This window comes from Athene noctua, chromosome 13, assembly GCF_965140245.1.
Source record: "Athene noctua chromosome 13, bAthNoc1.hap1.1, whole genome shotgun sequence".
Classification (NCBI taxonomy): domain Eukaryota; kingdom Metazoa; phylum Chordata; class Aves; order Strigiformes; family Strigidae; genus Athene; species Athene noctua.
In genome coordinates, this window is record NC_134049.1 from 14,903,170 (window position 1) to 14,915,216 (window position 12,047).

Sequence of the window (12,047 nt, forward strand, 5' to 3'; positions counted from 1 at the left end):
CCGACCTTCCTCCACAGCCCCGCAGGGCTGAGCCGGCAGCTCCGGCTCCAGGAGGGGAGCAGGCACATGACGCCGCGCCATGGGCAGTGATCCTCAGGGATGCTCCACTCCAGCGGCAGCTGGCAGGTTGGGGTGGCCCCGAGAGCCCAGTGGTCCTCCTGCAGCTGCTGATTATTTTTACGAGGGTTTTTTTCTTCCTTTTGGCCATCAGCCGTGCAGCCCCTGCGCAGAGGTTTTGCTCCTGCAAGGGCACAGCGAGACCAAAGACGTGCCAGATGCTTCAAGGGGGCAGGCTGACCCCTCTCTCTGCAAGTGTATCAGCTTTTACCATCTTGTCTGTCAGAACTTGCTAATTTGGGGCCATAAAAGCAACCACAAGTCTCACACAGGGTGTGCAGGGGTGGCTCAAACAGCTGCATCTTTTGACTCGCCATGGGAAGAAAGGTTGAGAAGGAAGGAGTCACCTTTATTTGTACTAATACCACCTTTAGTGCCTTTGTGGTGGCGTTCGGTAGCGTGGTAGGTACAAATAGGACTCGGCAGCTCGTTTCTTCGGCACATGGGCATTTCCTCCTCAGACTTGTCATTGCTGCTGCCCAAATCCTGGCTCAGCCTGGGGTGGCCTCTGCTGGGACCCAGCTCAGGTGAGGGATGAGAGCAGCTGCCCCTTTGCTCTGCCGTGGTGAAAATGTGGCGGGAACAGTAAAAAAGCAGCTTTTGAAGGCTACAGGGGGGTGTTACTTGGGGCTGCTGCAGGTTCCTGCACCATGAGCGTGGCCGAGGACGCGGAGTGGCTGCGGTGGGTGACAAAGCAGTTTGGGAACATTGCGGGGGATGACAAAGAAATCGACATGGAAGAGTTCAAAACTGCTCTGCAAGTGAAGGAGGTGAGTGCAGCGCTGGCCCGGGGTCCCCTTCTCTGGGCAGCTGTGCCTCTTAGTGTACTTAGAGAAAATTAAGCTTAAAAACAGAATTGCATGATGATGCGTGTGAGAGGGAAAGAGAAACCTAGCCCAAAATGGAAAATCAATCAGATTTCCACTCTTCTTTGAACACCCTTGGCTATTCCCAGTGAATATTCCCTCCCAGCTGCCTGCCACCCCATCCTGTGTCCCCAAGGCTTCCCTCCGGCTGTGGTGCCAACACACCCCTGCTAAAAGACCCTCAAGCCTTTATTCCTCCCTCCCGTTTTTGGGCTGTCCCCATGACTCTCAGCTTTTGCCGGGCGATTTGCGTTGCCAGTGGCAAGAGCTGTGTTTGCAGCATCGTGACTCAGCTGGCGGAGAGCATCCCGCTGCTGTGTGAGCGCGTTTGTCCCCCTCCCCACAGTCCTTCTTTGCCGAGAGGTTCTTCACGCTGTTCGACACGGACGGGAGCGGGACCATTAGTTTGGAGGAGCTGCTGAAAGCCCTGAGCCTGCTTGTGCATGGAAATGAGATGGACAAGCTGAGGTTCCTCTTCCAGGTTTATGATGTGGATGGTAAGATGACAAAGAAGAGATTAATTTGTAATTTTTTGACCAAAGCTCTGATTTGCAAGGCAGCATGGCTCTCGCTGAGCATCCCAGCGTGGGCATCACCGTTGGGCTTCGTTGCTGGCGTCACTTCCTCTCATAGTTTAAGTGCAGCTGGGTGTTGGGGTAGGTGGGTCCTCGTTGCTTGAACTTCGTGAAAGGTAAATGTGTGTCTGGCATAACACCGCTGCCTTCGTCCCATGCTGAAAGCATCAAAAATCCATCTGAAAACCAGCAATTAAACCGACCACGTGTCAGGATTTCCCACAAAGCACTTTCACCCTTGGCCGTGGAGAGGAGCCATCTCCACTCCACTCAGATATCAAATATCTTGATCCTGTTGCTATCTGTGAATCCCGGTGCTCTCCATCCTTTGGCTGGGAAAGCTGGAAATAACAAAAGCAAAGCTCTTCTTGAGCTGCTTTTCCTGCTCTGACCTGCTTGGGCATAAAAAGCTGGCCAAGGAACTGAGGGCCCAGCCTCTCACCTGTCTGGTTTGCTCTTTGCCTAGCTGCCAGGTAAGTGCATCTGCATCGCTTCGCCAGCGAGCGATGCTGCCACAGCCGCAGGTAAACTGCCCATTCGGTCACTTTTATTTTTAAATCCATGAGTTTTGGGGTTTACGAGCAGTGGCCCGATCCTGCTCTGGCTGGGCAGATCCCACAGGTGAGGAAGGGAGGCAATTTCTGGGTTAAAGGTGCAAGATGAAGGTGAAACCGTGGGGTTGTCAGGGCGCAGCAGCGTCTGGGGAGCCCCTGCTCCGACCCGTCGTGGTTCCCACTCGCAGGCAGCGGCTCCATCGACCCGGACGAGCTGCGTGTGGTGCTGGGGTGGTGCCTACGGGAGAGCGCGATCGCCCTGCCCGAGGAGCGGCTGGCAGATCTCACCCTCGCGCTCTTCGAGGCTGCCGACAAGGACCGCAGTGGCTCCATCACTTTCGAGGAGCTCAAGGAGGAGCTGGAGGGTTTCCCAGAGGTCATGGAGAACCTGACCATCAGGTAGTTGCCCCGGCAGGTCCCTCTGGCAGCCTCAGGGGCTCCGGGTTCCCGTGCAAGCACCTTTTTTTCTCCCTCGTGGAGGGAAAACCATGGGGTTTATGGTCTCGTTAAGGCTCTTGTGGGGTGTCCAGGCCATGAGGTGCTTGGCCAGCACTGGGGGCAACTCAGGTGCCTTATGGTGCTCTGTGGGGTGCTGGGATGGTGCTGGGATGGGTGCAGGGGTGATGCCATACTGGGTACAGGGCTCAGATGCAGGGATGGTGCTGTGATGATGGGTGCTGGGATGGGTGCAGGATGATGCCACACTGGGTGCAGGGCTTAGATGCAGGGATGGGTGCAAGGATGGTGTTGAGATGGGTGCTGGGACGGGTGCAGGATGATGCCATGCTGGGAGCAGGGCATGTATACAGAGCTGGGTGCCAGCCTGGCTGCAGGATGGGCCCAGCTTCCCCCTTTCTCTGGATAAGTAGCCACCGGGTGCCTTTGTCCACAGTGCAGCGAGCTGGCTGAAGCCCCCGTTGCCTCCAGCAAGGAGCTGCCGGCCACGGCACCTGACCTGGGACTACTGGCACAACCACCATGGCAAGCTCGCCTGCCTGGGGGGCTACACCGGCCTCAACCTGCTGCTCTTTGCCCTGGGCGCCCTGTGGCACGCCGGCCTCGGCGGGTGGGTGGCCGTGGCCCGGGGCTGTGGGCAGTGCCTCAACTTCAACTGTGCCCTCCTGGCAGTGAGTGCCGGGCCCCGGGAGGGTGCTGAGCTGTGGGGGGGACACACCCGGGGTGTTCAGAGTCACATTTAGAGTCTGCTCTGATGAATTTGATGGAAATAAGGGGTCAGGGAAGTGGTGAGCTGTGGTGGACAAGGGCACTCATGGCACCCTGCATCTGGCTCCTTGATTTTGGCCTCTGGGTGCTCTCCTGGCTGTGACACCCTGTACTAGTGGGGACCTGACTCTGGAGCCCCAGGGGACCAGCCCCTGACTGAGCCCCCCAGCAAACACCTCCAACTGCCCCCCCTACATCTCCAAATGTCCCCCCCAAGACCTCCAACTGCACCTCAACATCTCTGATTGTCCCCCCAACACCTCCAGTTGTCCCTCTACATCTCTGATTGCCTCCTGGCATCTCCAATCACCCCCCAACATCTCCAATTGCCCCCTGGCATCCCCAACTACCCCTCTCCCTCTCCCGGAGGTGCTGATGCTGCGGAGGTGCCTGACCTGGCTGCGTGCTACCCCCATTGCCAAGGTTTTGCCACTGGACCAGCACGTTGTTTTCCACCAGCTCGTGGGGTACGTGGTGCTGGTGCTGGCAGCCGTTCACACGGGTGCCCACGTCGCCAACTTCAGTAAGTAGCAGCTCCCAGGCCGGGGAGACCCTTTGGCTGCCATGGGTTTATCGGGTGACACCTGCTCTAACACACCCCGGCAACCCTGGGGTGGGTTCCCCCCTTCCTGTCCCTCTGCTGGGGCAGAAAATGCCCCTCGGTGGCAGGGGCATGACCCACAACACAGCTTCGGCTCGGCAGAAAGTGCAGCGCTGCTGAAAAGCTGCGGGGGCCGGGCCTGGGCCCCGGCGGGGGGATGCAGATGACCTGGGGGGATGCAGATGTCCCTAGGGCGGGGATGCTTATGTCCAGGAAGGATGCAGATGTCCCGGGAGTGGGATGTAAGGTCTGGAGCGGGGTGCACACGCCCGCGTAGGGGGGAACTGCGAAGCCGCAGGAAGGGTGCAAGCAGCCCGAGGGTGCGCTGGGCGCCGCGCAGTCTGTGCTGCTGTCTGTTATCCCCCTCTAGCGGCCTCCCAGCCGGGCAGAGAAGGGCTCCCACGCTCCCCCCCGCAGCTCCCCAGTGGGCTCTGAGCCCCCCAACCCCACAGCCCTGCGCCCCACGGCCCGCCTCGCCCCACGGTAGAGTGCCAGGGCCGGACCCCCCCGCATCGGGGGAGCATGTCTGCTTGTACTACCCCCACCTCGTGCAAAATGCCCACCCCCCACCCCCCCTTGCCATGGCATTGAGTCCAAAAACGGGCTCAGGAAAGGACAAATCCAAATGTTTTCCAAAACGTCCACTTTATAGTTTAAAAAAAAATAGGCAAGAGTTTGGTGAGTGCAGCAGAAACCTGAGTGCGTGCGGGTGGGTGCTGCAGGTGCCCCGCCGTGACGGTGTGTGTGCCCAGGCAGGCTGGCGCGGCAGGATGGGTGCCACGGCCTCACCGAGTACCTCCTGCGGGCCCGGCCCGGCGTGGGGGGCCTGGGAGGCACAGCCTCGCAGACGGGGCTGGCCCTCCAGGCCCTGCTGGCCACCATGCTGGCCTTCTCCAGCCCCTGCGTCCGACGGAGTGGCCACTTCGAGGTGGGTCCTGCCAGAGCAGGGTCACCCCAACGGTGCCAAATCTGCTCTGGTTTGGGGAGTGGGGGGAGTGGGGCCAGGGTCTGGCAGGGGGGTGCCCATCTGGGTGCTGCCCCATGGGTGGGGGAGAGCTCCTGAGCTGGCGTGGTGCCCCCAATACCTCCCTTAGATACCCCCCCACTCCTCAGATTTGCAGTTTTAGGGTTTCTGTGCTTTTCTCCATCATTTAGGTCGCCTTTGTCCATGGGTATGCCCCAGCACGGCCTCGCCACAAAACACAGCTTGGCTCCACCAGTTTTGGTTCACACTGAGCCCCACACTGGCAGTCCCTTTCTGCCCACAGGTCTTCTACTGGACCCACCTCTCCTACATCTTCATATGGACCCTCCTCATCCTCCATGGCCCCCACTTCTGGAAGTGGTTTGTGGTTCCCGGCTGCCTCTTTGTGATGGAGAAGGTGCTCGGCTTGGCTTGGCGGCATGCGGGGGGGCTGTGCATCGTGGAGGTCAACCTGCTCCCCTCCAAGGTCAGCACCTGCCAGGGGGGGCAGGTGTCTTTGTGCCCCTTCCCACCTCCGTTCTGATGCTCTCCTCTTTTGAGAGCCAGAGAAAAGATGCTCCAGTGCTCAGAAATACCTTTAATACCTGCAACGCACTTGCAGTTTTGTGAAAAGCACTTTGCAAGTGATGGTGCCAGTTATAGGGCACAGGGGGAAAGTAGGAATAGGGGGACATGGAAGGGGGGGATGGCCCCAATGTGTCTGCACATCTGGAAGGGGGGTGCTCCCTCAGTCATGTGTGGGAGGGAGGGGACAATCAACAGCTTATATGGAAAAGATGCAGGTTTGGGTTGCTTTGGGCTGCACTGGTAAATGTTTGCAGCAAGAGGTGGCAGCAATTTTTAAATTTTCAAGCCATAATTTCATTTCAAATTTTTGCCTATTTTTCAAGTAAAAAAAAAAAATTAAACTCATACAACAACTGGAGACAAAGTGAAAACCATTTTGACTCTTAATTTCTCTGAAAAAAATATTGTTTGAGCCCAGCCCTGAATGAGATTTTTGTTTGGTAGTGAAGCTGGGCAGAAAATAGGAGAATAAACCCCTCTCTCAGGTCAAAGCTGTAAGTCTATCTTGTCCTGGCTGTGCTCAAAAGGGGAGGCACAAACCTGGGTGCTCGTGGGCTGCAGGGAAACCACCCAGTGGAGACTGACTGGTGTGAGGTGCCTGCTGGCTGCTCCCAGCTTCTCCCTTTCCCCTAGGTGACTCACCTCGTGATCGAGAGGCCACAGTTTTTCCACTACAAGCCCGGAGACTACGTCTACCTGAATATCCCAGCCATCGCCAGCTACGAGTGGCACCCCTTCACCATCAGCAGCGCCCCCGAGCAGCAAGGTGATGGCTGATCCGTCGCTTGTTTTGCATCACTGGGGTGTTTTGAGTCACTGGGGTGATGTTTTGCATTGCATGAGCCTTGTCAAGGCAGCTGGGTCCCCTCTGAGGGTCACGCAAAGAGGTGTCCACGCCCATGGAGCAGGGCAGTGTGTCTTCACAGAATCACAGAATCATCTTGGTTGGAAAAGCCCTTGAAGATCATCCAGTCCAACCATGACCCTCACACTGACCTTTCTCAACTCCACCAGATCCCTCAGCGCTGGGTCAACCCGACTCTTCAACACCTCCAGGGATGGAGACTCCCCCCCTGCCCTGGGCAGCCCATTCCAACACCCAACAACCCCTTCTGGGAAGAAATCCTTCCTCAGAGCCAGCCTGACCCTGCCCTGGCGCAGCTTGAGGCCATTCCCTCTTGTCCTGTCGCTTGTTCCTTGGTTCAAGAGTCTCATCCCCCGTTTTTGCACCCTCCTTTCAGGGAGCTGTAGAGGACGATGAGGTCTCCCCTCAGCCTCCTCTTCTCCAGACTAAACCCCCCCAGTTCCCTCAGCCGCTCCCCATCAGACCTGTGCTCCAGACCCTGCACCAGCTCCGTTGCCCTTCTCTGGACACGCTCGAGTCATTCAATGGCCTTTTTGTAGTGAGGGGCCCAAAACTGAACACAGAAACCAAGGTTCAAGGTGAAATCAGAAATCACAGCCTCACCAGTGCTGAGTACAGGGGTGAGATCCCTTCCCTGTCCCTGCTGGCCACAATATATGCCTCAACTCACCTACCTCCATCTCCACCAGCACATAAACTCTGTCTAAAATCACATACTCAGTTTATTTCAAGCAAGGCGTGGGGACCAAACACTAACCAAATGCACTCTCTAGCCCCACAGGTGCCCAAGATTTTGGGATTTGGGCTTCACACAGCTATCAGAGCAAGCCCCATGCTGGTGTGCTGCCGGTGCTGGATCTATGCGGTGCTGGGGCTGCGGAGCGGGTCCTGACGTAGGATACCCATCCACTGCTCTGCTTCACCCTGCAGAGACCTTCTGGCTGCACATCAGGTCGCTGGGCCAGTGGACCAACAAGCTATACGAATACTTCCAGCAGCCTGAATTTCCCAACCTGGAGCTGAAACCGCTCAGCAGGAGCCTGAGGAAGAAGAGGTGCCAGCACTGGGCGCAGGTTGGTGAGGACTGGGCTTAGGTTTTGGCGAGATGATGGCTTTGCCAAGCTGAGGACCCCCCTGCAATGTCCCCATGGAGTTCCTCAGGCCGATGGCCTCATCTGGCATGTGCAGAGCACTCTGGCCAACTCCAAAACAGCCCAGAAGTGAGGCCGGGTCTGGGCTGGATGCTCTCTGCTGAGTGGCTCCCCCTGGGCTCACCCCGGCTTTCAGCTGCGTGCTGGGGTATCGCTCGTGGTGCACATTCCCTGTGAGGTACTGGTGTCACCTTGGGGGCTCTGCCGAGGCCATGTGGCCCTGAGGGATGGGACATCAGATGCCTGTGGGCATCCCAACCAGCGATTCTTTGGCCTTTGGCTTCCAGGAGGGTCTCTGCAGCCAGGCATGCTTGGAGCAGGGGGCCGTGCCCACCGGCAGGGACGGAGCTGTTCAGCTGATGTCGTACAAAGCTGCTGGAGCTGCTGCCCCTGGAGAGGAGGACCCACCGGCGGGGGGGGTGAGCACCATCTCCCACCCTCACCCAGCGCCACTGAGGTCCCTGAGCTCCCCGAGGGCAGCGGGGTGGGGAGGGGGGAGTGTCTCTGCTCTCATCACCACAGCAATGGCCAGAGAACCAACATGAAAAAGGAGGGGAAGCATCGCTTCCATCCCAAGTGGGCTAAAGCTCATAAAAAAAGCTCTTTAAAAAAAAAGAAACTTCTCAAATATAAATCATGGCAATGCCAGGATGCTGAGAGCCACAGTTAGTGGCTTTTATCCCCCAACATGAAAAGGTTTGAGGATATTGATTCTGTCTGGCTGGAGGAGCAGCCCTTGCAGATAATGAATTTACATGCACCGCTTTTAATGAGTTTCTCTCTCCGGTGCCCTTACCCTTTTATCTGTTCCCTGATGAGCAGAGGTTCCCCACGCCTGCTCCCACCATCCGAGTGGTCCTTGGAAACCTCTTATTCACTCCCCAGTTTGTGCTGGGATTTGGATAATTGCCTTTTTAATCAATACTCAAACTGATTATCAGGTGACACATTCCTGGAGTGTCCCACCAGAGGTGCGGGCACAGCGCTGGGCTTGGCTCAAGCAGCTTGTGTGCAGTCTGGATCAACCCAGCTGGAAAAAGTCACCCCAATACCAAACCTGGGGAACAAGCAGGTCCAGCATGAGCTGTCAGAGGGGGTCAGGGGTGGGGAGGAGATGGTCGCTGCTCTCTTTACCTCACAGGTCTCCGCCAGCCTGGGGGCCACCCATCGGCTCTGCAGCATCAAGGTGAGGGACACATCGGGCCTTCTGCAGGTCCAGTGAGATGGGCTGTGCTCGCCATCCCCGGGGGGCACCCACATGCGTGCCCAGTCACCCCCACGTATGTCCCTGGCTGCCCCACATGTGTCTCTGGTTACCCCAGACATGTGCCTGGTCACTCCATGCATGTGCCCAGTTGCTGCATGCGTGTCTCTGGCCACCCCAGCCATGTCCCCAGCCATGCCACATGTCCCCAGTCACCCCATGCGTGCACCTGGTCACTCCACATGTGTCCCCAGACACCCCATGTGCATGGAGGGTCCTGATGGGGCTGATGCAAACCCTGTGCTGCCGGAGGCTGTCATGCTCCTGCCCGCCCCATCCTTCTCTTCCTTTGCTCCCACAAAACTCCTACACCAGACCCCAATCTCTGCCCGGGCTCCACAGCCCCCTTTGTGCACAAACCCTGCTCCTCTCCACAGCCAAAGCGTTGTTTGAGTACCCCAGGGCTGCTGGATCTCTCTCCAAGTTTCTTGTCTCTCCTAGTGCTACATTGATGGCCCCTATGGGACCCCGACGCGGCGGATCTTCACCTCGGAGCACGCTGTGCTCATTGGCGCAGGCATCGGCATCACCCCCTTTGCCTCCATTTTGCAGAGCATCATGCACAGGTTCGTGCTGCTGTGGCAGTTCAGGCCGTGGCTGCGCCGGCAGAGCCCAAGACGAGCGGTGACGTGGCTTTGGGAGGCACAAAACATGATGTCTGCCATGGTAGATGCGTCCTCAACGCCTCTAAGTTGGCTCTTCTCACTTCCAACCCTGGGACTCGCAATGTACAGCCACAGCTGGGTGCTCCCGCGGTGTCCCCAGGGGTTTCTACTCCAAAACACCCAAGAAAGGGGCACGCCACCCTGATGGGAAGCACGCAGCTATGCTATCAAAGGGTGGGAGGGTCTCGCAAGCCGAGTGGGCTTTGAGTTTTCATTTCCCTTTAGAGGAAGGTGTTGGTGTTTGGGGACATTGAGGTGTCCAGCTGCCCCCTGGCACGCATGCCGCTGGCCTCTTGCAGTTGGGCGTGTGGTTCGTCAGGAAGAATTTGGTTGCTCCTCTTGTTTTGGGGCTTGCAACATGACAGAGGGGTGCACGTTGTAGGAGGTAGTTTGGCTAGCCCGGAGCGTGCAAGCATCTTGCAGGCTTTCAGCTGCCTGCTCCCTACCTGCTCAGCAGTACCTGCCTGCCTGCACTTGCTCCCACCTTGGGATGTTTTTCCAGAGCTGGGGGCCAAACAGGTGCTCGGGGTGGCCCTGCAAAGGTCTGCTGGGGTCTGAGGGCTGCAGGCAGTGGGGCAGGCAGGGCTGCGTCTGCCCGCGCAGGTACCGCCAGAGAAAGCAGAGCTGCCCCAGCTGCCACTACTCATGGTGCGAGGACCTGCGGGACAAGGAGATGACACTCCGGAAGGTGGGAGAAGGCGGAGGGGGGCTGCGGGACCAAGATTTACCCTGGGGATGGGCTGCAGGTTCCTGGGGGGATGAGGGGGGAGAGCCCACGATCATACGTCCCCCTCTGGGAGGTCTGGGGAGGTGGGTGGCTGGATTTGGCCCCCAGCTCCAACACCGCAGCTGCTGTGGCCTTTCCAGGTTGATTTTATCTGGATAAACCGGGACCAGAAGCACTTTGAGTGGTTCATCAGCCTGTTAACCAAGCTGGAGATGGAGCAGGCTGAGCAGGAGCCAGAAGGTGAACAGGGGGCACCCCCCTGACCTCCCCATCACCCCCTGGCAGAGCCTGACCTGACCCGAGTGGGCACGGTGAGGGGCTGGACCACTCCCCTGTCTGCAGCCCGGCTCCCCTTGAACCCCCAGGGCGGTTTTTGGAGATGCATATGTACATGACGTCGGCCCTCAGCAAGAACGATATGAAGGCCATTGGGCTACAGATGGCCCTGGACCTGCTGGCCACCAAGGAGCAGAGGGACTCGATCACGGGGCTGCGGACCAGGACCCAGCCTGGCCGCCCTGACTGGAACAAGGTGAGGGCTTCCCCCCTGCCCCAAATCACACATACAAAGGGAACTGTGCTCCCTAAACCTGCTGTTTGCAGGGGGCCACAACCCATTTCAGAGCAGGAAGATGTGCTGGGATGTCCAGATCCAGGATACCTTCTCTCTCCTGTGGGAAAGCAAGTGCTGTGGGGGACATGGGCAGGCTGATTTGTGGGCAGGGACCAGAGCAGGCAGGGATCTGACTGTTGCTGGGGTGGGAGCGGGCTGTGCCCCCCCTCCTCATCCCCTGCCCCCCAGGTATTCAGGAAAGTGGCGGAAGAGAAGAGAGGGAAAGTCCACGTCTTCTTCTGCGGCTCACCAGCACTTGCCAAAGTCGTCAGGGTGCACTGTGAGCGCTTCGGCTTCCGCTTCTTCAAAGAAAATTTCTAAGCAGCAAGAAAATGCCCTCGCCCCGCTGCCTGCCCTCCCCTCCAAACCCCCAGCCCTGGTGCGGGGTGAAGAGCTCCGCTGGCTGCATCCTGCTGCACCCCCTCAGAGCTGGGGGGTGTGGGGGGATGCAGAGGGAGGGGAAGGGGCTGAGCTGGGCCGTGGGGCTTCGGGGTGGAGGGACAGGGACCAGGGGCATCTGTGCAGGGGGTTTGAGGGGGAAGAACCAGAGTCCCAGAGCACTTTGTGGCGGGGGCACGGGTCCTGAACCATCTTTACGGTGTTTTGGGGCGGGGGGGACAGGTCCTAAACCACGTTGTAGGGTTTTAGGGTGGGGGAACAGGTCCTCCCTCATCTTGCAGGGTTTTGGGGTGGGAGGATGGTTCCTGAACCACCTTGCAGGGTTTTGGGCTGGAGGGGCGAGTCCTCCCTCACCTTGAAGGTTTTTGGGGTGATGGGGATGGGTCCTGAACCACCTTGTAGGGCTTTGGGATGAGTGGGACGGGTTTTGCATCACCCTCCAGGGCTTTGAGATGGGGGGACGGGTCCTGAACCACCTTGCAGGGGTTTTTTTTAGGGGCGGGGGGGCGGGGGACAGGCCCTGCACCCGCGGAGCGGTGCCCACAGGAGGGCACTGCAGACTCGGCAACCAGGGCCGTGGCAGCCGGCCGGGGCCAGGGCTGAGCTGGCCTGGCCCTCCCTGGCCCCCCCTGACCGGGCCCGCACCGCGGGGGAGCCCCAGCACCTCCAGCTGCTCCTCTCCGGAGGCTCCCAAACCTTTTTCTGAAAATACAAATAATTTGGCAGCATGTCCCCATTCCATCCCAGCCCCGTTTTGCAGCGCAGAAGGACTTCTGGCCTCTTTTTTGCACCAGGAAAATTGATGTTTTAGAGGTGGAGAGAGGGCTCAGAAGTCCCCCCACCTCGGGCTGGCTGGTGGGATGGGGGTCTGGGG

The 12,047-nt window shown here is 58.5% G+C and overlaps 1 protein-coding gene across 1 annotated transcript; it reads left to right on the forward strand.

Annotated features, from left to right (window-relative positions):
• The first annotated feature begins 767 nt into the window (after positions 1-767).
• Positions 768-11,095, forward strand: NOX5 (NADPH oxidase 5). Its single transcript, XM_074917317.1, is given in 15 exon segments — positions 768-887; positions 1,330-1,480; positions 2,301-2,511; positions 3,005-3,239; positions 3,706-3,859; positions 4,690-4,865; positions 5,206-5,388; positions 6,123-6,255; positions 7,285-7,448; positions 8,647-8,691; positions 9,211-9,329; positions 10,038-10,122; positions 10,302-10,401; positions 10,527-10,693; positions 10,964-11,095. Coding segments are annotated over 15 exon segments (2,175 nt in total).
• The last annotated feature ends 952 nt before the right edge of the window (positions 11,096-12,047 follow it).